The sequence below is a fragment of the Cyprinus carpio genome, chromosome B7, assembly GCF_018340385.1.
Source record: "Cyprinus carpio isolate SPL01 chromosome B7, ASM1834038v1, whole genome shotgun sequence".
NCBI lineage: Eukaryota > Metazoa > Chordata > Actinopteri > Cypriniformes > Cyprinidae > Cyprinus > Cyprinus carpio.
The window spans coordinates 18,184,985-18,207,376 of NC_056603.1; the positions used below are offsets into that span (position 1 = coordinate 18,184,985).

At 37.4% G+C, this 22,392-nt stretch overlaps 1 protein-coding gene across 1 annotated transcript in view; it reads right to left on the bottom strand.

Moving 5' to 3' along the window:
• LOC109093721 (immunoglobulin superfamily DCC subclass member 3) overlaps window positions 1–22,392 on the bottom strand; it is a 78,752-nt gene that overhangs the window by 21,728 nt on the left and 34,632 nt on the right. The window contains exons 3-5 of the mRNA XM_042727665.1: window positions 4,106–4,250; window positions 3,853–3,983; window positions 3,643–3,780 (exon numbers count right to left, since the gene is read on the bottom strand). Of these exons, the coding sequence (XP_042583599.1) occupies window positions 3,643–3,780; window positions 3,853–3,983; window positions 4,106–4,250 (414 nt within the window). The remainder of the gene's footprint in view (window positions 1–3,642; window positions 3,781–3,852; window positions 3,984–4,105; window positions 4,251–22,392) is intronic.

Below are 22,392 nucleotides of genomic sequence, written 5' to 3' on the forward strand. Positions count from 1 at the left end.
GGCTTCAGAACTCTGAGCACGCTTAAAAGTAAATGAGCTATTTTTCACACAGAAACCAATCTCACTGTACAGTATCAGCCAATTTGATCTGTGAAACCCATGTCTTAGCTGGAAGGATGACACAGTTTCTTTCACCATTCCAAACCATTTGGCTTCAGTAGATTGGAGTGTAAATTACTTTAATACAACAGCCAGCTTTTTTAAATAGGGTCATATAATCAAAAAATTGAATTTTCTGGATCTTTTGAACTAAACAAGACTGATGCACTAAGCCAGTAATGTTCAAAGGTTTGGGGTTGGTAAGATTTCTGTGATGTTGTTAAAAAAGGAGCCTCTTATGCTCACCTAGGCTGAATTTATTTAATCAAAAACATGGTTAAAAACAGTAATACTGTTAAATATTATTACAATTTAAAACATACATTTCCCATTTCAGTATGTTTTAAAATAGAATTTATTCATGTAATCTGAATATTATTACTTTTTTTTTTATTTTTCATTTTAAAACTGAATTTTCAGTAGCCATTAATCCAGGGTTCAGTGTTACATGATCATTCAGAAATCAGTCAAATATGTTTGATTTGGTACTCAAGTAACATCTGTTATTATGAATGTTGAAAATGGAGGGTTCTTGCTGAACTTTTGATACATTTGGTACACTGAAAAAAAAAAAAACAGAACAACTATTTTCACTCAGAAACTGCTAGTGAACTGAACATGACATTTTGAAGTAAAAAAAAAAAAAAAACAGAATTTTAATGGGATTTTTCTGTGATAGTTTTCTTTTAATTTTTTTTTTTTTTTTTTTTTTTACATTTTTTTTACAGTGAAGTGTACTCTACCAGTGGTTTTTAAACCCTAGGTCGTTACCCTCGGCTGTCAGTTATGTCAATTTAAAAAGAAAAAAATTGAATGGCTCTTAAAAAAGTTTGAAAACCATTGTTCTAACAGAATGTACTCTCCCCAGTCCACCAAGACTATTTATTACCCAAAAATAAATTTTCTTATAATTTACTCCCCATGCCATTCCACACCTGTATGACTTTATTTCCTCTGAACACAAAAGAATATATTCTGAACAGGGGCTTAGCGTATGGGTATGCATATGGGCCCATGCAGATTGAGGGACTGCCGAAGGGGGACCTTTTAATAAAAACGTATTCTTAATTCATGGCCACAATAAATATGCCTTAGAACTTTTGCTTTGGAACAAGTAAAAGATTAATCAGACCAATGATTGCCCATTTGATATAACCAAAATGGATTATACCTCACGTAACAGCGTCTAACAGCCAGAGGCAGTTTCCAGAAGGATTGCGGTAGAATGTGTCATTTTCTAAAACTACGTGCAAGCGCTGCATTGCCATGGTCAAATAAAATAATAGTTAATAATAAAAAACATCCTTTGTGAGGTTGGTAGTTAACTAGTTGAAAAGAAAGACCCAGAGAATTAAACTAAATGAAATTATTTGTAACTAAAATGTGAGTAGAGAGTAGTTTCTTTCTTTCTGCATTTCGGGCCACCGTGCCAAGAGTGTGTTTGCTTTATAGTAAATATGGCAGCATTTAATGCCACAGGATTTTTAGAATAGTAAAAATAAAAGTTGTGTTATATTGCGTGAATAAAGTTAATTCATGTGAAAATTCCACCTACTCCTAAAAAAAAAGGGTCTGTGATGGATAACTGAAATTATTTATGAAAATAAAACAACATTGGCAAAGTTATATTGTTGCCGTTTCTGAAGTAGTTTGTTATGTTACGACTGTTATGACTTCACAAGCTGTTTTATTGACAATTTAATTGATCGATTTCATGAGACCAGTGGCGGCTACTGGTCTGTCAGAGCAGTTGAGCAGTGAGCAGTTGCCCTGCTGTTTAATTCTAAGTTTTTCCTCGTAAGGAACACTTTCAAATGGCTTTGCCAAAATCAGGTCGACAATATTAGCACCGTCTGCCATCGTGCGCAGTTTCACCCACGACGCTAGCCTAGCCTACTAACGTTATATGAATGAATGAATGAATGAAGGAATGAATGAATGAACGATCTAAAAAAAATATTAAACTCTGTAAAACTGAAACAAGGAATGTGGTGTATAATTGTGTGAAATGTATGATGATAATCAAGCAATTTCGGCAAGCAAATATCAAAGAAATAGGTTGCAGCAGTTTTTATTTCGACTGAACTTGAGAAATCCGCGATGGGACTGAGCGCGAATAGCTTCAGTGATTCCTTATAGTAAAGAATCGCTGTCAGTCAAAAGGAGATGCAGTCTTTCGACAGACCCTCCAATCATCACGCAGAAGCTCGGAGTCCGGGCCAGCCCACTCCCCATTCACCCCCAGAGACGCTGAGTGTCCGTGGGCGGGACATAATCGCAGCGTTTATCCAATGACCGCCTAGTTTCGAAGCGCTGAAAAAAACCGTTCAAAGCAGCCCCATTGAAGTCAATGGACGCTGGGCTTCAATAGGGAAATGCACTGTGACGCTGCGGGAATGTATGAGAAGGAAATCGAGTCAGCCGACCTGCTATATGTAACTGACATCTGAACGAACTCGTCTTTGAGATGAACGTTTTCTAATGCATTTTTAGTCAATAAAATGTTAATACAATAGTACATATTTGACCATTAATTTTGTGACATTATAAAGGAAGCCGAGCTTCCCTTGCAGTCTTAAAGAAATCGCCACTGCATGAGACATACGTTTTAATAAATTACTGAGATTTTTTAACGTCTTCTGATATTCATTCTTGTTTATTTCGTGCTGTAGAAAAGAGGAAAAGATGATAGAATCACATATGCCGCTTGAACTGAGGCGAATACAGTGATCTCGCCACATTAAAGAGCAGAAAAACACATTTATTGTTTGTATTTTGTGATAAAATTGAAGGAACTGAAATGCTAAGATTTTAAAAGCAAACAAATAGGCTAACCAACATTAAATATTATTTCCAATCATTTATACCATAATATGTGAATATTCAGCTTGTGAATATTCATGCAATGTTATTAACCTCAGAAAAGACAATAAGGATTGTTGGAGCCCACATTAACCTATAAATTTGAGGGGGGGAGGGGGTACAACTGTTTTTGCATATATGCCCGGGGCTGACTTGCTATGCCACTGATTCTGAAGTATGTTTTTGACCATACAATTACTCTATTGATTCACAAAGAACATCGCTGAATTAAAAAAAACCATTTATTTTATGTTCCACTGAAGAATGCAAGTCATAAAGATTTGAAAAAACATTTATAATTAAATTATGACAGAATTTTCAGTTTTGAGTGAACTACGCCTTTAATTCTAACTAAATTACTAAACTAGACACCTTAACTAATACCATAAGTAGACTTTAGGGAGAAAAATAAGATATGTAAATAACTTAGGCCCTAATTAAGAGAAGTTTTTCTAGATATAGATTCATCGGCTCATTTCTTCTCATCTCTGTCCTCCATCATGTTATTCCATCACATTACGTTCCTGAAGGAGATTTTTCCCTTTCCCCTTTTTAGTTGATCTATTAGTGTGTAGTAGAGATCATATTAAAGCTCTATGCAGCATTCCTTCCGGAGCTGCGCTGGGTTTTGCTCTGAGAGCCACTCGAGGCAATTTAGAGAGAAACTTAAATGAGTCTTACCCAGTCTACTCCATGAAACGATTGGGCGAGGATAACCCGTGGCAACACACTCCAAGATGGCGGTCTGGTGAACTGTGAGAGTGAGGTTTTCAGGGCCCACTAGGATCATGGGTTCTTTGTAAACAGATGACTGGGAGCCTAGGAAGAAAAAGGTAAAGCGAGTTGGATTTGGAAAGACTCAAGAAAGCAGAGAAGAATTTTTGAGCATACCTGAGACTGTGAGCTGTGCTCCTGCGCTGTGTTTGACTCCCGCACTGTTGTGTGCAACACAGCAGTACATCCCACTGTCCTCAGGGCGAACACCCGTTATCTGCAGCACACCCGTGGGCAACAGAGTAAACCTGCACAGAAAAGCATAGACATAGACAGGCCCACAGTGAGAGGGAGACATGTATGTGCCAGGAACACTGGGTACATCCCTTTATATGCCATTGTGTGTAAGCATATGTATTTACAGTAGTACCTGTCATCAGAGGTATCCACGGGTCGCCCGTCTCTTTCCCAGCTGATGACTGGCTCAGGCAGACCATGGATTTGGCACTGAAATCGCCCAACACCTCCCAGCTCTGCACGCACTGAACGTGGCTGCACATGAAAATCTGCCATTGCTGAAGACAAAAAACACAGAGAAAGATAGATTACTTTAACCCTTCATACACATATTAAGGTCATCCACGTAACTACAATTTAAAATACCACCACTTGAACACTTAAAAAGAACAATATGCAAATTCTCACAGAAAGCACAGTTTACAAAAGTAATGAAGAAGGACAAAAAAAGGTTTTATTTGGGCCTTTCAATCTCCCACCACATCATACTAGAACTCTTCTCTTCCTCAGCTTTTCAAAACAAAGTGCTAGAGTACACAAAGAGCTGGTCCAGACAATTAACAATACAAGATCCAAGACACAATATCTGATGTGTTCTGATCTATTCACATATTCAGAAGTACAATGTTCATCTGATGCTGCAGAAAGAATGACAACACTGTGAAATATGTGGCAGGTCTTTGAAAATTGCTGTTAAATGCATGTTCAGGCATACAATATAAATCTTCAATGCCAATTTCATCAAGCTTAATGGACTGCTTTTGAAGAATACACTACCATTCAAAAATGTAGGATCAGCAAAAGAAATACTTTTATTCAGAAAGGATGCATTCAGTTGATCAAGTTAAGACTTGTACACTGTTACTAGAGAATTCTATTTTAAATAAAGGCTGTTCTTTTGAAATTTCTATTCAGCAAAGAATCCTATAAATAATAACATTAGGAAATGTTTATTTGCACCAAATCAAGAATACAGTATTAAGATGATTTTTGATGAATCATTTGAAACTAGAATAATGGCTGATAATTCAGCTTTGCCATGACAAGAATAAATGACATTTTAAAGTATATTATACGTATATTAAAGTTATTTTTACCTGTAATAATATTTCACAATATTACTGTTTTATTGTATATTTGATCAAATAAATGCATCCTTAGTATTTTTAAGGGTATTCTTTTTTTAATTTTTTTTAAATCTTACCAAACTGAATGCAATCTTTTAAATAATAATATATACTGTATGACATTCCATGTTTAAATTAGGATTTAAATATCTTGACTGAACCTCTTAATCGGGCCTGTTTTTACATCTGTCCACTCATACCCTGCATCCACTTTGAGGTTATATATTTTAGTCCCATTCATATAAATACACAGGAACACTACATTACCCATCAGTAAAAAAAAAAAAACACTCCCTCCAACGAGCCAACAAAAAAGAAATGTACAATGGATATTCTTACACAAACACAAATCTACACTGTTTTCTGATTCCATAACCAATCATTTACTCTTTCACAGCTTTGGAGTCTTACTTTCATTGTTCAAAGACATAAAAATCAAACAAAAGTGTGCATCTGCATCTGTTCATGTCCACTGAGTACCAGAGAAAGCGTCTAAGATTGTTATTTCAGCAGTCAGATGCCACTCAATAAAAGTCCATCTATCTTGCAATAGAAGAAAAGCCAGAAGCAACCAGTTACAGTATGACGACCAGGATTTGGACCCTGGGAGTGATTTTCCAAAGCCCCTCATTGGGCTGCGGCTCACACAGCGTGTCCCGCAGGAGATCATACTGAGAGAGGGCTGGAGATGAGGGGAGGAGCTGGAAACACAAACACAATTAGCGCGAGGTCTGTCTCTCCCGCAGCCAACCACCGTCCTCAAGACAAGTGCTCTTATTTAAATGTTGGTCGTAATTAACTTGAACCAAGCGGGACTGTTCGGAACACTCTTAGCATAACAAGAGGGCCGGGCCCCTCCTGCATCCTCGCTCACTTACCCCTCTGTGTTCTTTTTGTGTCCTACTGATATACTTGTTCCAGCTAATCTAGCATCATCGAGCTCAGAAGGATCTCCGGGTGGTGTTTGGCGGCTTAAACTCACACAGTGGTGCTTCTGTAACTGGTCGTTTTGTTTCGTGTGAGTCAAAGAAGGCAAGCAGAAGCGAGGGGAAAAAAAAGCATTCTCAGAGAAGGAAGGGAAAAAGGGCTCGCAGAAAGGCATCTTTTCAAGGCTTTCACACATATCTCATTGATTGCCTCTGCAGGAGATGTGAGACACAGAAAGGAAGGCATAAATCGAATGAATCTATCTCTATCTGTCTCCACTAGTTCTATTTTTCTGCTTTATCACTCCACTGTGATTTCAATCAACTTTCCCACAAATGTGTCTAAAACATTTCATTTATTATTCACTGTGTCTGTAACATCTCTTTTTTTTTTTTTAACTAGGTCAATGCCACTCTTTTTGGTGCAGAAATTGCATGCTTCACAAAAAGACATCATATTTAATCACAAATAAATAACACTGCGATTCATCTTTTTCACAACCCTGCTGAAAAAAAGTCAATATAAGGTCCAACTTTTATTTAAACGTGCCTTATTGCTGGTCCAAGTTGGTCTACCAAACATAACTAGTTTCATTAAGTTTGTGCATTACCCGAGTCAGGCCCAGCCTGCTGATAGGGTACTTGTTCAACCATCTAAAAGAGCTTAGACCAACTAAAGCAGGTAAAGTCAACACCCATGCAACATTAAAGTTGTGTCAAAATAGAAGTAGCAACAGATCAGTTCTTCCATATTGTGATGTACATAAGACTAAAATGGATTTTCAAAAAGAAAAAAAAAGGATATTCTAATTTAAATATGGATGTTCTACTCACTGGTTGTTGATTTTATGGAAGCAGATCCAGAATCTGTCACCAAAGACTGGAAGATTGAGATATAAACAGGTCAAAACTGTTTTATATACTATTTCAAAATTATTAACATGCATTTGTTCAGTGTTAAAAATTATGTTCTTGCCTAAACCTTATTCATTACTATAAGTATAAAATAATAATTTGCAATTTGAGCTGCTGGAATGGATTTCAGATTTGCATCATTTGTCCTTGTGTATTCATTCACATTATGTCTCATATAACATATTTTTCAAATATATGCAATCAAAGTCTTCTTACTGTCCGAGGTCTTGGTGATCACAGGCAAACAGTAAAAATAAGACAAACTATCATATTCTTTTGTGCAAAATAGCATTAAAAATGCAATTAATTTGCAATTTTATGTTTCAACCACAGATGGCGATAGACAGGCCAAACAGGCACAAAGAGGGGTTTTTCCAGTTTGTGTCTTATTAGGTTTGTCTCTTCCTAGAAATCAAACCAATGGCCTTACGCCACTGCTCTTTCAGGTATAGGAACACGGCAGAACAAATTCCACTGCAACATGCACAAATTCCTGAAGGAGAGTTATGTGTATTCATTTCTGTTTTGTATTTGAGGCATCAGAGTGGGTTGTTTCTACTGTGAAGAATGTTTCCTCAGTTATGTTTTTTCAGGTCTTTTGCTTTGAGCTTTTTGCTTCTCATTAGTAAGCATCCCTGCGTTGCTTCAGACCCAGCACCCTTCCTCACTCTGGCACCGGCACATCACTCAATTTCACATGTAAACACAAACAGTCAGGGCTGAGAGTGTAGCGGCTGAACCAGTGGGGGTACTGGAGCATATTGTATCTCTCTGTGAACTCCTCCTCCCTCCCCGTCCTTCTGTTCTCCTGCACTCGGTCTCTCTCTCATTGTTTTCATCTCTTTGTCTACTGGTAGTGTTTCAGCATCACTGCTTCTGGGCTGTGTCCTAATGAGAAAAGTGCCATTTCCTGACATGCTCCGACCTCTCTTCTTCACGGATTCACAGCGAGCAGCAAGCTGATTAAATTTTAAACAAACATTCCTCACAGCCTCATCCATGAAGGCGTTCTGGTGCTAGAACAAAGCAAACAAAGTATTCAAATCTCAGATTTGTTTTATTGTCGTGCATAAATATGTTATTTATTTACTTCGATACCTGACTGCTACTTTTATATTTTTATGTAAATGATGTCAAAAACAATAATAGAGGCTTTTTACTGGAAGTTCGAAAAAGCCAGTCTCACACACACACACACACACACACACACACACCTGTATACGGTACATCTGACAAAGAGACTACAATATGATAGTTGGACCCCCTGCGATGCTCTGTCCTTTACCACTGAGTTCCACAGAGGGTCCAGCTGTAGCCATGGAGCATCTGCCATTAAAACACAACCCCTCTGAGCACCAGGGCTTGGTTTCTAATCAACAAAGCCTTGTCTAGAGCAAGTTGCTACCGCAGTTATATACTCTTGAGGCAATTAGCAGAATAACCATCACTACTGGTGACCTGCAGCCTCTCCCAAACATTCAGTGGTCAAATCGTGGCTTAGAGACACCTGTTAAAACATACACACACCCTGTGATCAAGATCCTATTTTCAGTTTCGACTTTTATAAATACATAAGATAAGTACATTAAAATGCATTTTAATTACTGCTTTTAATAGGCTTTGATATAACTAGAGTCTCATTTGAGTGTTTAAACATCATTCATAAGATACTATTTAAAGGTACTAGTTAAACACATTCTGTTTACTTTTTTTAAACTGTGGGAACATTACTGCATGCACCTGTGAGGTCAACATGAAATTACATTTTCAACTAATTTTACTTCCATATTGTGCCATACTTTATTTACACATGAAACTGGTAGCCTGACACAACATTTTTTTGACAAACAGACAAACAAACAAAAATATAAAATGAACATTCAAATAAATGTACTTAAATTATAAAAATGTAAGTAGCTTAAATATAAATATAACCATATTTAATTTATTTAAATGTATTTAAATAAGTCTATAAACTACTTGTATATAAAAGTAGAGTGTCCATAAAAAATAAAAGTGGCAGGTGCAAAAGCAGTTAACAGGAAAATAAGAAATAGAAGAAGTCTATATTTTTTAAGTTTATAAAACCATATTTTTCCTGTCAACTGCTTTTGACATCACAGCTCAGGATAGTCAATTCTAACGGTGTGGTGCCATTAGCCAATCAGTTTTTCATGATGTCACCTCCTTGGAATGGAGCAGCGCAGCTAAATGGGCAGGATATGTGACAGGTGGTTGAGGAGGACTTGAAAAATAAAAGGGCTTGATGACATCAGCCAAAAAGGAAAAATAAAATCATAGGCAAATTATTGTTTTCATTATGAGGGCCTACAAATAACATGCACTGATGAATCCTTCAAAATAAGACCAAATATGAAAAAAAAAAAAAAAAAAAAAAGTAATTCCAGAAAAGCAAACTCCACTCATACATAAAAATTGGAACTGGTAGAGACCTACCTCTCCTGCAACACACAGATACGTTTATTCACGAAAACACACAAACATAAACAGACTTGAGCTTATTTTAGCACAAGATGAATCACTCTGCAGAGCACATGTACAGGTGAAGAATGTACATATAAACACACACAATGTGCCAGTATGAATCTCAATACTCAAACCAACACACCCAAGCTAAGAGGGTGTAGCAGTAGCAGTTTGGATTCAGCAGTCCCAGCAGAGCCGTTTTTTCCCCTCTCCATAATAACCCACTCCACACACACACACACACACATTATTACAACTTGCCTCTTCCCAGCGCGCCACACAGTGTAAATTAACCAGATCTAATTATGGGGGGGAGAGGAGGGAGAAATTGAGAAAAGGAGCGTGAGTGTGTGTGCGTGAGAAAAACAGAGAGATTAATTGAAAGGGCTAAGAGGAATATGAAAGAGAAAGAGAGAGCGAGATCTTTCCCTCCATCCATACATTAAGAGCCTAACTGGATGCAACTCGCTGCTTGGATGCAGTTGGTTTCACTATGACAATCACAGTAGAAATGGACAGGAAATCAAGACCTCCTGCTTATGATGATTTAGTAGAAAAGGTAACCAGAGCCACAAGTGCATGTACTGGGCATACTGGTCACTTCAAGGAAGTCATATTCTTATGATCCAGGATGGTAAATTTGAGGTAATTCATTTAAAATTTAAACCCCTCAATCTATAATGATGCTTTCTCTCACTATAACATATACAAAGTTTGGGGTCAGAACGATTTTTATTTATTAATTTCAAGAAATTGATATTACTCAGCAAGGATGCATTAAATTGATCAGTAAAAATGTTACAAAAGAATTCTACTTCAAATGAATGCGTTTCTTTTGAGCTACATATTCATCAAGAAATCCTAAAAAATGCAAAGTTTCCATATAAATATTAAGCAGCACAAATTTTTATATTGTTAACGTAATAAAACATTACATAACATCTATAACAATAAGACATGTTTCTTGAGCACCAAATTAGCATACGTGAATGATTTCTGAAGGATCATGTGGCACTGAAGACTGAAGTAATGATGTTGAAAATTCAGTTTTATCATCACAAGAATAAACAGTTAGTTATTGTAATAATATTTCACAATATTACTGTTTTTAGTGTATGTTCGATTCAATTAATGCAGCCTTGGTGAGCATAACATACTTTTTTCGGTATATATAGACATCATATTGACAGCAATGCTCTCACCTTTCAGACAAGGTACTCAATTCAATTGCTCTGCATGTCAGAGTGAGCAGGTTCTAGCTGAATGGAATAACACTGGAGAAGGCAATGGAGGAAAAGAGGCACTAAGAGAAGACTGTTGTGATTTCTAAGGCAGAACTAGATTCATGTGTCAAGTATATGGACTATAAAAAAAATTCAAGTCCTGTATGTCATGAGGTGCTCCGGTCCACAGTGACGGATGTGAAAGACTTGCAATGGAGATGACGGATTCTCCCTCTTAACACATCAGAACACACAAAAAGCCACGTACATATGCAAACACACGTCCAAATACTGTTACTGTTTTAAACTAACTTCACTACATACACATCCAGCGAGCTCCACCCCTCTGGGCGGTCCATTAGGCTGCTTTCTCCTCCTCTCTGAGCGAAGCGCTATAATGAAGATGGCGTCCATAAATAATGCATATGGTATATGATGCTATTTCAGTGCAAAGTGGCATCGCCTCAACAGGCTTTAAATAGTTGCACTGAAATATTATTTTCCATGCACAGAGCTCCCGGGCGGCATTTAAATGCAGATGCGCAGCTTTACAGCAACGCCTTCAGGTACACACACAGTGATTAATCTGCACAGCCTCTCAGTTCACTGAAGAAGCAACCTGTTCCACACGTCATCTTTCAGTAAAGCTTCTTTCTGTTAACACACAGGTAAATAAGTGATATGACTTCAGAAGTTATCCTCCATTTTCTTCTCCACTCTCACAAAGGGATATGATTGCATTTTTTGCCTCTTGGAAAATGGGGTCATCTTGTTTAAGCGTCTACAAGATTAATTGCTTATATGTTGCAGGTATGCTGAGAGATTTAAAGAAACAGTTCACCCAAAAATAATTTAATTACCCTCACATTGACCAAAACCTGCTTGATTTTTCCACCTCTTTTATGATACATGCACCATAAAATTGCATCACAGTCACTCAAAATACACACAAGAACACTTGCTGTATGACAATTTATGTGTCTAAAATGTTTTAAATTCCAAACAGGGCAAGTAAATGATGAAAGAATTTTCATTTTACGGTGAACTATGGCTTTAAAATGCATCCATGCATGGCCCACTGCATTTTAACTTACTGCAGCTTATTTCTTCATATTTTCAAATCTTTTCATCCTGCGGTCCTCCTGTGTGTCACGTTGAGCTGCTCTGCAGTGCTTCTGAAATCAATTTCTCCACTTAACATCATAACAATGTTCTCTTTCATTTGGGCCAGCAATTTCCTCTTTGTCTCCTGCAGAGCTCTCTGAGGTCCTGTACAGCTGACCTAAACACACTTTTATTGATTTATCCCATGAAGTGGAAGAACTATGATTAATAGTGTTAGATGGATGGATGTCAGGTTATGCAAACATTAACGCATACATACTGTTGTTGCCATTTTATGAAACTGGGATTTATGAGGACCTATATACGTTTAAGCGTATTAAGATTATTATTGCTATGATGATGATAACTATGTTTCTATTGTACTGCTGTACATACTGCTGCTGCACAAATATCATATATAATAACCTGTAACAGATCAGGTGGAGATACAGGTGGAGCTGGGGAAGGTGGAAGGTTTTAGAGGAACTCTAAAAGCATGCTGCGAAATGCTCTAGGGAATGCTAACCAGCCATTTAAATGTAAAGCAGTAAGCTCATTGCATATGTATGCAACATGAACCAATCAGCTTGTGCCAAGTAGTTTGTTTTTGTTGATGTGATTATTTTCATTATTAAAAACCAGCCTGTACCATCTAGAGACAGAACTTGGCATATCTTAGCAGGAAGTGGTTAGAATTTGATTTGTTTTGGATGGATGTGTTTGGTAATTTGTAATGTAGAGGTTTAGGTGACTTTTTTGACAGCATCATTTATATATTATATATTTGTTATTTAGTTTTTTTTATTTATTATTTATTTTTTTTTTTTCACAACCTCAACCAGGCACACACATACTCAATACATGCACACTGAAGTGTCTGTTCACACAAACACCATGGTTGAAAAGCTCTGTTCATTTTTTCCTCTATTTAACATGTTATAATGAGCCCTAATCTGCCGGTTTCCTTTGAAGTGCACACTGGTGTGCGTATGCTAATGTGTGAGTGTGTGAGTCTCTTACACACACACACACACACACAAAAAAAGGTACACACATTGTGTTACCATATGAAGAATTTGGATCTTTGAAACACTGTCTAAATGTTGAGCATATTTGTCTTGTTAGAACACAGTCCCCAAACTCATTAACACATCATTGTAGTGCCTTGTCTTCAAAAAGGAGCTGTGGGGGGCTTATTTTCCATCCTTTTGGGCCTGAAACATATTGTAAACCAATCGACACATACATATATGGACAAAAAAGGTCTACATAGGGCAACTAATGGACACATACAAAGGACTCTGGGTAAAATGTGCAGTGAGAGGGCTGATGGGAAAGCCCTGTCACTCATTACGCCCCCCACCCAATCTGCTGTCCACCTCTGCTCTCTCCAGCCTGGAAGACAAGAGATCCACTTTCTCCATCTCCTGCACCTGAATTTCTCTCTCTCTCTCCATTTAGACTGCTTTAATCACAAAAAGACCCATTAAAACAGCAGATGCTGAAAATTAAGACATTATTTAAATGACTGTTGTAGTGAGAACAAGGGGTGGAGGTAGAAGGAGAGAAAAATAAGAGAGATGTACAGACAGATAAAAAAAAGAGGAGGGGGTTACGAAATTAATTAGCGGGGTTTTCTTCTGCACTGCTGCGGTTGTCTTTGTTGATATTTTCTGTGTCATTTCTTTTCTTTTAGCTTATTTGAGGAATGTTCATTAGTGTCTGCCGGACGCGCTGTGTGTGTATGAATGAGCAAGAGAGTGAGTTTGGGGAAACTCTTTTGTTTGTTTTAATGACTGAGTGAGCCGAGATCTTCATGCTCATTACAGCACTTCAAACACTGTTACTCATAATCACGAGAAGAAAAAATCCAATGATAAACTGCACAGGGAGTCCGCTGCCCTACCGAGGGCCGTCCGGCACTCCCTCTCTCCCCGTCTCTTTTCCCATGCTCTTGGCTCTCAGAGTTTAAATGGGTTGGACTGAAACTAGGCTGCTGTCTCTCAATTAACATCTCATTAGCTATACATCACCCAAGCCTTCACCCTCCAGCCTACGGCCCTCTCTTTCATAACAACAAATGTTTATCATGCTCAGGCAACATTTCTGACAGCAAGTCTTTCAGTTATTGTTTCTGAAATGTTTGAACTCTGACGCGGAGCAGTGTGGGTGTGTAATTAAGAGAACATGCAGCAGTCAGATGTAATCATGAAATTCCTTTGGTGAACATTACATTCAATCATGTTATAGCTGTATCTGCTGTACAGTACAGGTCACACAAACTCATGTCTGACATAAAAAACACACTGATTAATCTGCCTGTATTGTATTGCATTGATCAATAATGATGCCTGTCCTTGGCCAAATAACAGAAGTGGAGATACTGTGAAATACATGTCGATTTCATTCAACAACGTACGTCATTTAATATCATTAAATTGATATATAAATAAATGATTGAACGGTGTATGCAGAGTTACGCCGAGAATATATGACAATTCGGTTGAGATGTTAAATGAATCGTGATACATTTGGAGTGGGTGTTTATATGAATGTTTCTCTGAGGGGAATTGATTGTATTCAGAAAAGGTTCTGACGGTATTTTGAATAATGCATATTAAAGTAGCGTTTATAAGCACAGCACCACCTATTGTCAGGAAGTGAATTTGCATTCACATTCAATCAGTTTGCTTTTATATAGCATCATTTCCCAAAGCTAAATTCTGTTTTTGTTTCAAATGCATTTTTCTGTACAAGGTGCATTTCCTGCTGGAAAATGTGGACATGCTGATATTTCTTTTATTTTTTTTATATGAATATGTTAATTTTATTTGTATTATTCATTTATTTATTTCATTTGGGATTTGTTTTAAAATTTCTCTCTCTCTCTCTATATATATATATATATTTGTAATTTTCAAAAGATATTATGTTATGTCTTTGATATGTTGTGTATTTTGTCTGAGAAATAACTAAAGGACACCTTTTCACTTATAATTTGTCTTAAATCTCATTTTATTAAAGAGAAATACAAAATCATATTGTCAAACCAGTATTGTGAATCGTATTGCATCATGAGTTGAGTGAATGAACTAATTAATTAATATTTTTTAATGATTACGTAGTCTCTAATGCTCGCAAAGCCTCCATTTATTTAATCAAAAACATCATAAAACCAGTAATATTGTGAGATATTATATTTTAATATATATTATAACAGAAAAAAAAGTTATTTTGAAAAGCAATTTACTCCTGTGATGGCAAAGCTAAATTTTCAGCAGCAATTACTCCAGTCTTCTGTTGTATTACACTTCAATAGTGGCCATTGGCTGATATAGTGCTGAATGGTTAAACAATTAATCATTAACTGACAATTATTTTGTTCAACCAATGCTGTGGGTTAAAAAATATGCCTTTACACTAATGAGAGCTGAATTGATGGGTTTATCTTGTACAGCAAATTACTCATATACATGCGAGGAGCGCTATAACACTCACACAATTGAGTTCTGATAAGAGAGAATGGAAAAAAATTAAGCATACTCTGCAGTGTGGTCCATTTTGTCTGTAAAGATGATGCAATTCAAGTAACACCGCATAAAATTTCAATAGCGGCGAGATCAGACAGAGCGCATGTAGGATGATCACAAAAGACATATGCAAACTGTGTTTTTCTCAGTAACGGCAATATGTCATGTCTGTGATTTATGACTTGTGAGATAATGGTTAATAGTGAATTAAGGAAGCAATTGGTTAAAATCCACTGAAAACCCCATATTAGTCAAACCTAAATCCAATATCACAGTCTTTGTCCATCAGCTTTCTAATCTACAGGAGAAAAAGCCTCCTCTTTCTCACACACACACACACACACACACACACACACACACACACACACACACACACACACACACACACACACACACACACACACACACACACACACACACACACACACACACACACACACACACACAAATGGCTTCGCTGCCTGAGCTCCTTTTCTATTGGTCGATAGGATTGCTACACTTGAAAGAATCTGATGTTGTCGCTCCTGCCCCCTCACTGTGAGGACCCCTGCGAAATTACCCCCTCATCAGAGACTTTGCACCAGCCTCGCTCCTGATGCTGAGCAGCAATCAGGCCTTTCACGCTCTCATCAGACAGTAATTTCACATCATCTTCTTCACACCGCTGTACAGATTTAATGGGCTGTCCGCTGCCCAGAGAGAAACAGGGAGAGAAAGAGAGATTAGAGGAGGCGGCAAAAAGAGAAGGAAAACAGGGGAGGGGGAAGGTGATAAAGAGACGCCCTCCCTCAACGTGCTCAAACACTACACGATCTCCCAAGGGGGGGGGGGGGGGGGGGGGCAAAAGCGAGGGAAAGAAAGAAAAGCGAGGGAGAATGAGAAATGAGAGGTTGGGGGGGAAGGAAAGGAAGCGGGAAAATGGCAGATAAACTAAAGAACACCTTAACCTGAAGAGAAAAAAAAATAAATCTGAACATTCCCTCAAAGGATATGCAATGAAGCGAAGGTTTCTGGAAATCTCAAAAGAACATGCTCTAGATTGTCTTCACCGCTACAGTCACCTGCACATAATCATAATTGTTACTCTCTCACCTCAGTGGCCAATCAAACCTGTAATTCATTTCGATAGCTACAGAAAATTGTAACTAATGTGCTTTAAAATAGCTTTTGTCAATCATTCGCCTGTTCAAATAATCAACGGGAAATCGTTTCGGGTCCTGAGAGTTGTTGCAGACATCATATAAAGCACCATTAACGCGTAGCCCTCGCCCCATATGCCAATTAACAACATCATCAGCATTCAGAGCACCGGAGCGTTTCGTGACTTAAGTGGCTCCTTTCCTCACTCCTTCCGAGGTTCATAGAAGCGGAGATTACATGCTGTAGCATAATCCTTCGATCAATCGGGTCTACTGTACTGACCTGACAAAACCACGACTGAGAAACACTTGAGGCCAAAAAGAGCAATGGCTTTGTGTCTTGAGCCGATCGTGAAATATTGAAATAGCATTTAAATTCAAATGGAACGGTCATTACTTTCTCTCTAGCTCGCTTGTCTTTTCTTTCTTTTTCTGTCCTTTTCACCCTGCGTTGGTTTGTCAGAGCAAAAAATGAAAGGGGTGAAACTTACCGGGGCTAAACAGGCTTGGTTTTGAATAACAAAGTGGACAGAGATTTGGCATCACAATTCACTTTAGCAAAGACTCAATTACTTCCCCCTCATTAGCAGCAACTGTTGAGACCTCTTTTTCTCACTCTCCCATTCTCACACACAGACATACACACTCAAAACTTAAATTGGCTGTAATTCAGCTTGTTTTTGGTCTTAAAACAAGGTGCTTTAAATCGGAGTACCGACAAACATGTCTCACTGGCCGAGAGTCATGTTTTTGGCACATATTTTTAATCCGTAAAAAGCCAGATGGCATTTATGTGTGTGTCTGTAACTGAATGGCTCACACAAATCTAAGAGTTGTCCTTAACAACCACAAACAGACAACATTCAGCACGATGTGGGTCCTGAAGGTCTTCGGGTAGGGCTGTTGGGGCAGGTCAAGGCAGAAACGAGAGCCATGCGTCTCTGTCAGCATAAGTGTGGATAGATAGGGGAGGTCAGACTTCTCTCACTAGTCAGCATGTAGCTGTTTATTCACTAATATTCACACTCCTCACCATCTGTCAGCCAAACAATCTGCTGAAATGAGCCAAGAGTTGTGTAATGCTAATGTAAGAAATAAGTAGTGTATTACAATCTGTCCAAAGATAATCAAGATTCCATACTTGGAGTGTTAAAGAAAAAGATAAAGCTGCAGGCAAAGACGCAGTTTTTCAAAATGTTTTTTCAGACTAGTGGAAAGAAAACATCCAAAATACACTGTTAAGTGTTTATTTTAAACAACTTTATCCATTTGTGTCAATAGATTTCAATTACAATACATATTTTTAAAGGCTGTTTTCTCAAAATGAGTTTTTTATCCTAGACTGAGCCATAAATCTCCACTTCAGTAGCATTTACACACACCAAACTTTACAATTTTATTCCTGCATAAACCCTGAAGGTTTTTACAGAGGGATTTGTTCATATATAATTTGCTTGATTATATACAACATTTTATTTCCCCCAAAATTTTGATTTTGAAATTCTTATGTCTGTTCTAAGTATTTTCTGAAGTATGGAGTGACAAAAATGAGATACCCAAAATGTAACCCCTCTGTAAAAACATTTGACTCAAAAATGCTGGGTTAAATACAACCCAGCGATGGATAAAGTATATGGACAAACCCAGCAATTGGGTAGTTTTAAACCAACAGTTGGGTTAAATGTTTAACCCAACCTTCAAGGCAGTAACCCAACCGCTGGGTCAAAACAACCCAATCACTGGGTTTGTCCATATTTTACCCAGCGCTGGGTTGTATTTAACCCAGCATTTTTTAGAGCTTAATATGTCAAAAAAAGAAACAAGAATTTTGAAACTGACTTTAGATTTTTATTCTAGAAATGTATGCAAATTAGCACATATTTCATTAAATAATGCCTCATTTGCATATTTAAACCTAACATTTTAGAAAACTTGTAACACAAAAAATGTTTGCAATTAACAATGTAATCAATCAGCTGGGTAAGTAAGGCAATAACTATTAGTTTTTTTTTTGTTGTTTTTTTTTTTTTTACAATACAATACAATACAATATTTATTTGTAGAGCACATTTAAAAACAACCAAAGTCAACCAAAGTGCTCCACAGGATAGAATTAAAAAACTCAAATAAGATGGATAAAACAAGACTATCAAATATAAAACACAACACTAACAAACAGTTGAACCAATGATCAAGGGGTATTGAAGGCTAGAGAGAAGAAATATTTCTTTAGAGCAGACTTAAAAGCAGAAATAGAGGGGGAATCTGATATGAAGAGGTAGACTATTCCAGAGTTTCGGACCTGCAGTCGCAAAAGCATGATGAGTAGACAGAGATCACAAGATCTCAATGTTCTAGAAGGGGTGTATGGATGAAGCAGGTCTGTCAGGTACTGAGGGGCCAAATTGTTGAGGGCTTTATACACAAATAGAAGAATTTTAAAATCAATTCTATATTTGATGGCTAACCAGTGCATTGTCGATAAAATAAGAGTTACTGGCTCATACTTGCGGGTGCCAAAAAGAAGTCGAGCAGCTGCATTTTGCACTAGCTGTAGACAAGAGAGAGAAAGCTGAGAAACACCGTAGAAAAGTGAATTACAATAATCTAACCAAATTGTTACAAAAGCATGGATCACCGTTTTACTTTAGAAAGTTGACGGAGATTATAAAAACACGATTTTACAACAGCACTGATCTGTTTGTCAAATTTAAGTTATGATCAAACAGAACACCCAGATTTCTAGCACACTGAGTTTCATATGGGGCCAGAGAGCCACAATCAACATCTAACACAATTTTCCTTATGCCCAAATAAAATTATTTCAACTTTATTTTCATTTAAATTTAGAAAATTACTTGAGAGCCAAAGTTTAAATTCTTCTAGACAGGCCAAAAGAGGGTTTAAGCAGTTTTTATCATTGTGCTTTAAGGGAAAATAGATCTGGGTATCATCAGCATATAGATGAAAGGATACTTTATATTTGTTAAAAATGGAAGCCAGAGGTAACATATACAGGGTGAACAATACCGGCCCAAGGATTGATCCCTGTGGCACTCCACAATTAAGAGGTACTGTATACTAGAGGAGGACTGATGACCAATATGAACACTAAAAAAAATCTGTTGGTCAGGTAGGAACGGAACCACTGTAAGACTGTGTCATGCAGGTCCACAGATGTCTCCAAACATGTCAACAAGACCTCATGATCAATCAAATCAAAAGCAGCACTCAGATCTAATAAAACTAAAGCCTATTCACCTGCAGTGTCTCTCCTTAATCAATTTACAAAACAGGAAAAATTACTGCGACAGAACTGTATGTTTTATTCTGCATTCTTTATGTGTTGATGTATGTTTATTTACGTGACCTCTGTGGCAATAAAATAATCAGACAGGAATGTTGCAACAATCAAATATGCAGCTTATTGCAGTTTTGCTTTTCTATACTTTGGCAAAACAGTCTTGACTTTTTTTTTGAGAGCTAAGCTACAAAAGGCAATTTGATTCAACTGCAAAGTTATAAAGAATCTATATTGCAAAGGCAATAATACTGGAAGGTATGATTAAAGAGCTGATTATGAGAAATTAAGAAAAGTAAAGTGGAAAAAACACACACAAACAATTATGCAGCTGACTGATCTGTAGCCTCCATGAAATTTCTGAAAATACATTTAACTCGCAAATTTAGTATAGTGACAGATAAAGGTGGGAGAAACAGAGCTGTAGCTGAGTTGAAGAGGCTGACTTTATTCACGGAAGTTAGAACAAGGTGCTTCAGTCAGACAATTTATTCTTCGTCTTAGACTCTTCAAAGCCCACATCCATATTCATACTCTACCAGCCAAGGGAACAAACAGTAAACCTTGCAGCGTTATTACAGTACATGTCAAAACCGTCAACGGCGGATAGTGGAAGGTGTTTTCCAAGAATATCACATTGTATAATTCAAGCAAATACTCTTGTTCTTTCAAACGCATAGCTTTCCTTTTAACTCTCTTGACCACAATTAAAATATTCTGCAGCTTTTGTTCACCCACCTGCATACTCAAATCTCTGTTCTTTGTCAGTGATTATCTTCCAAACCTGTCGGTTCTCTGTCATCAATATCCCATTGTCCAACACATAAAAAATATATATAATAATTAATAAATAAATAAAAGTTCTCTGTATCTGCCATCGGACAGCTTAGCAGATGCAAAATGCTGCTGCTTGACTTTTATTCAATCTGTATAAATTGCTTGTGCACAGCTCTCTCCTTCAGCTTCCTGTGGCTAAAAGAATCACATTCGCAGCACTGTTGCCAGCCCATGATATAGCCAACAGTCTGGCTGACCTATCAGCCATGATTCATGTAGCGTGGCCGCTGAGTTCAGCCCTGTCTGGTTGTCTGGCTCTCCACATGAAGAGAACATGTCTAGATCATCTAGATTCAAAAATTTCAAATATCACTCACTTGCACCAATAATAGCCAAATCTCATACCTAAACTAGGTCTTTCACTTGTGCTTTATTTTCTTCACTTACCATTACTTTCTTTATTTTCTCTATCTATCTATCTATCTATCTATCTATCTATCTATCTATCTATCTATCTATCTATCTATCTATCTATCTATCTATCTATCTATCTATCTATCTATCTATCTATCTATCTATCTATCTATCTATCTATCTATCGTGTCTGGAGTGTACCCGGATTAAAAAGAAAAAAAGAGGTTGTTCTTTGTCACCAAAAGGAAAAGCAAAAACATTTAAATCTTACCTGGAATAACACAAAACCCACAACAACAGCCAGCCTTATATCACAGAAAAAAAAACTGAAAAGAAAGTGACAGACAGAGACACAAGGGTTCAAGAACAAGAAGTTTGTATATATGCAGAGATCCTGGAAACTCCACTCACTCACATCCACTCAGATTGTTGACTATTTTCCTGGTCTATTTGTCATGTGTCTGGCTTCACATGTATCTCTTTTTTTAAGTCTTTTTATAATACATACAAAAACACATATGAGCTTGATCAACAAAAACTGATTCAACACATTCAAAGGCTGACTAGAGGTAATTTCCTAAATACTGTTATCTAAATTGACCTAAAGGCTGTTAAAAGATCAGATTTCTTTTAAAGAGCACATTGATTGGCAAAGCAACACAAAAACAAACCCACCTGCTCTAAACATGAAAGAAGACATCCCAGACAGGAACTTCAGAGAAGCATGTGAACATGCATAGCTCCTAAAGCCATATGATCGATGTGGCCTAGATATTCATTAAAAATTAGAATACGAAGCGGTCTCAAGAGCAATTGTAGAATTGTGTGTGTGTGTGTTGTTTTTTTTTTTTCATGGAGACAGCTACATCTAGGGTCTCAGGGTTCCCTTTATACTAGTAAACACATCTAGGGACTCACATGTGCACAACACCTAAGCACGTTCATAGCCAAACACACACATGCACACCCACACACACCCTCTCCTGCTCTGTCAGCTGAAATGACAGCAGTAATGAGTTTCTTCTCTGCATAAGCCAACTGGCATCCACTCAAGGGAATTTTTCTGGCTGAATTGTGGCCATTAATCACAATCTAGGGCAAGGCAGTGGCATGAGAGTGTATGCAGCAAGCCCAGATACTTTTAACACTGACTGGAAACAGGGAGAATAGAGGAAGTGATGTACCTTACAAATTCAGCCAGTGGCTGAAGCTCAACAACAGATGATGTCGGAGTTCGTCACTATGATCACAATTACCGCAAGAGGAAAGTCTAAGGTGTCCCATCAATCATACTCAACAAGACGGATGGACATTCACCAGCTCCTCTGTGTCTCAATAAATGACAAAAAGAAAAAAAAAATTAAACAAGCCACACACATGCATACCACAAACACACACGCATACCGTAAATCACATCCCCCACCTCCTCTATTAACATGACAACTTTGATGAAATAAAAAAAAATCTGGCAAAACGT